This window comes from Papilio xuthus, unplaced genomic scaffold (assembly GCF_000836235.2).
Source record: "Papilio xuthus unplaced genomic scaffold, Pxut_1.1 DF828952.1, whole genome shotgun sequence".
NCBI lineage: Eukaryota > Metazoa > Arthropoda > Insecta > Lepidoptera > Papilionidae > Papilio > Papilio xuthus.
Window position 1 is genome coordinate 8,328,482 of NW_013529697.1, and position 2,220 is coordinate 8,330,701.

The following is a 2,220-nucleotide window of genomic DNA, read 5'->3' on the forward strand; positions in this document are numbered from 1 at the left end:
CCGTCGGAGGCCGCTCAGCAGGGTATTAAATTTTCCTTTGCCCCTCCATATTCTCCACATTTCAACGGCATTGCTGAAGCAGCGGTTCGTTCGACAAAATATCATCTTAGGCGCTTGATGCAAATGACCCACTTTACATATGAGGAACTCACCACTTGTCTAACTCAAATTGAAGCCGTTTTGAATTCCCGTCCACTCACCCCTCTCTCATCTGATCCCGCTGACCTATCTGCTCTTACTCCTTCCCTTTTCTTAATCGGACGATCTCTTTTATCTGTACCTTATCCACAGGTGACAAACATGAAGGTCGAGCAATTGCAACGTTACGAAAGAATCAATTATATGAAGCAACATTTTTGGAAGCGATTTTCTAAAGAATACGTCTCTTTACTTCAAACTAAGACTAAATGGTTCCATTCAACAGGAAATCTATCTGTGGGGACTCTTGTACTATTGAAGGAAGCAGGTCAACCTCCCCTACTGTGGCCATTGGGACGAGTCACCAAAATTTACCCTGGCGTCGATGGCGGTTCAAGAGTGGCAGAACTGAAGATGAAAGGGAGAACTGTTCTGCGAAGCTACAAAAACATCTGTCCGCTTCCCTTCGACTAGAATCTACTTACCACTCTTACATCATGACTCTTGCCTTACAACCACCTTCGTCTGCTTATCCACAGCCATGGGCCCATCACTCTGCTTCTTTGAACAAAGATGTTCAACCCGGGGAGGATGTTCGCGCCTGAGGTGCGGGCAACACCACTACCGGTGCGAACCGACGTGCGGTGGCACGAAACGTCACTTGGACTTCCGCTTTCGACCGCCGATGCATACGCGCAACGATCAATTTGTCTATTTGCAACTCTGTATTTACCGCTTATTAAACCATTACAACCAAATACTTGTGTTTGGCCTAAACAATATTAAAATATACAATGAATCAAATTTATACAAGCTCCATGGAGAAAAGATTTATTATTATTATCGAAATCTTTATAACTTAATATAAAAAAAAATTAAGATGCTATAATATTTTTAAAGGCAATTTATAATTTATTGAGGCCATCTATCGGCTTTAAAATGCTTTAATTGAGAGATATCTTACGAAAGCCACATTCCATCAAATGCTTTTTTTTTTTTTACATGTCCTTACTCGCTAAGTTAATTACAATTTGTTCGCAAGGTCCAGGCAGCAGTCTTCTTCTAAGCGATTTGATACAATTGTCTGATTGCTGCCTGGGTACAGTGCTACTAATATCTAACTTAATACTAAGCCTAATTCTATGCATACATATATCTTATACTTATACTTATTATATATATAAAATAATTAATTTTATATAGTTACTTACAATATAATTTGGAGTTAAACTATATTCTAAACAGCATTAGTGTAGTAGAAAACAACACAAGGTGACATAATGTTCAATTGAATTAAGTTTCATTACAAAAGAGAAATAAGATAATAGTAAAAGTAAAGATAAAAACGAAACGAAATTATAAATAACACAGGTCCACAACATAATTTAAATCATAACATCTAACGCCATCTGTCTTCTGGTTTGCAGACCATTCGCGCGATTTACTAACCTTATTAAACGGGATGAGAAGATATTTAACGTTGTTGAACTTGTTTATAGTCTATATGGATGAAATCAATAGATAATATAAAACAATTATAGTAAGTTTCGACTATACCGAAAAAAAAAAAAAAAAAAAAAATTGGTAGAGAATATTCGTTATGTCATGTTGACTCAGCGTGACCCCTCACAGATCCATCTGTCGGAGAGTAGCGTCAGCGGTAGCTTTTTCCGCGCGCACTGTTGTTTGGGTTTCTGTCGCTAGAGTACCTTGTTTAGGGCGTTACTTGCGAGCAATATTATAGCCGACTTTAGGTAATGGAGGCTTTATGGTGGGTTAACAGAGTAGATAAAAATAAATAAAAATAAAATAGCCTTTTATTCAGATCTGCTTACAAGTTACAATAAAATAACAAATATAATTTAAGTTTGCAAGTATGGAGATAGAAGTATTAAAATCTCCATTGCGTTAGTCTATTAGTTAAATTTTGTGTTAGAGCCTATGTTTGGCAGCTATACACGAGGACAGGTAGAATGCAGGTGTTGTATAGTTTGCTCTTAGTGTTAATGTTTAACTTCTTGTCTTTCATGATCTCTCTCATGCCCCAGTATCTACTCCAACCGTTGCTTATTCTGCGTTCGA

General features: G+C 37.3%; 1 protein-coding gene across 1 annotated transcript in view; it reads left to right on the forward strand.

Moving 5' to 3' along the window:
* The window catches only part of LOC106123802 (uncharacterized), a 1,639-nt gene extending 413 nt beyond the window's left edge, over window positions 1–1,226 (forward strand). Inside the window, exons 2-4 of the mRNA XM_013320212.1 lie at window positions 10–592; window positions 678–951; window positions 1,181–1,226. Of these exons, the coding sequence (XP_013175666.1) occupies window positions 10–592; window positions 678–951; window positions 1,181–1,226 (903 nt within the window). The remainder of the gene's footprint in view (window positions 1–9; window positions 593–677; window positions 952–1,180) is intronic.
* The last annotated feature ends 994 nt before the right edge of the window (window positions 1,227–2,220 follow it).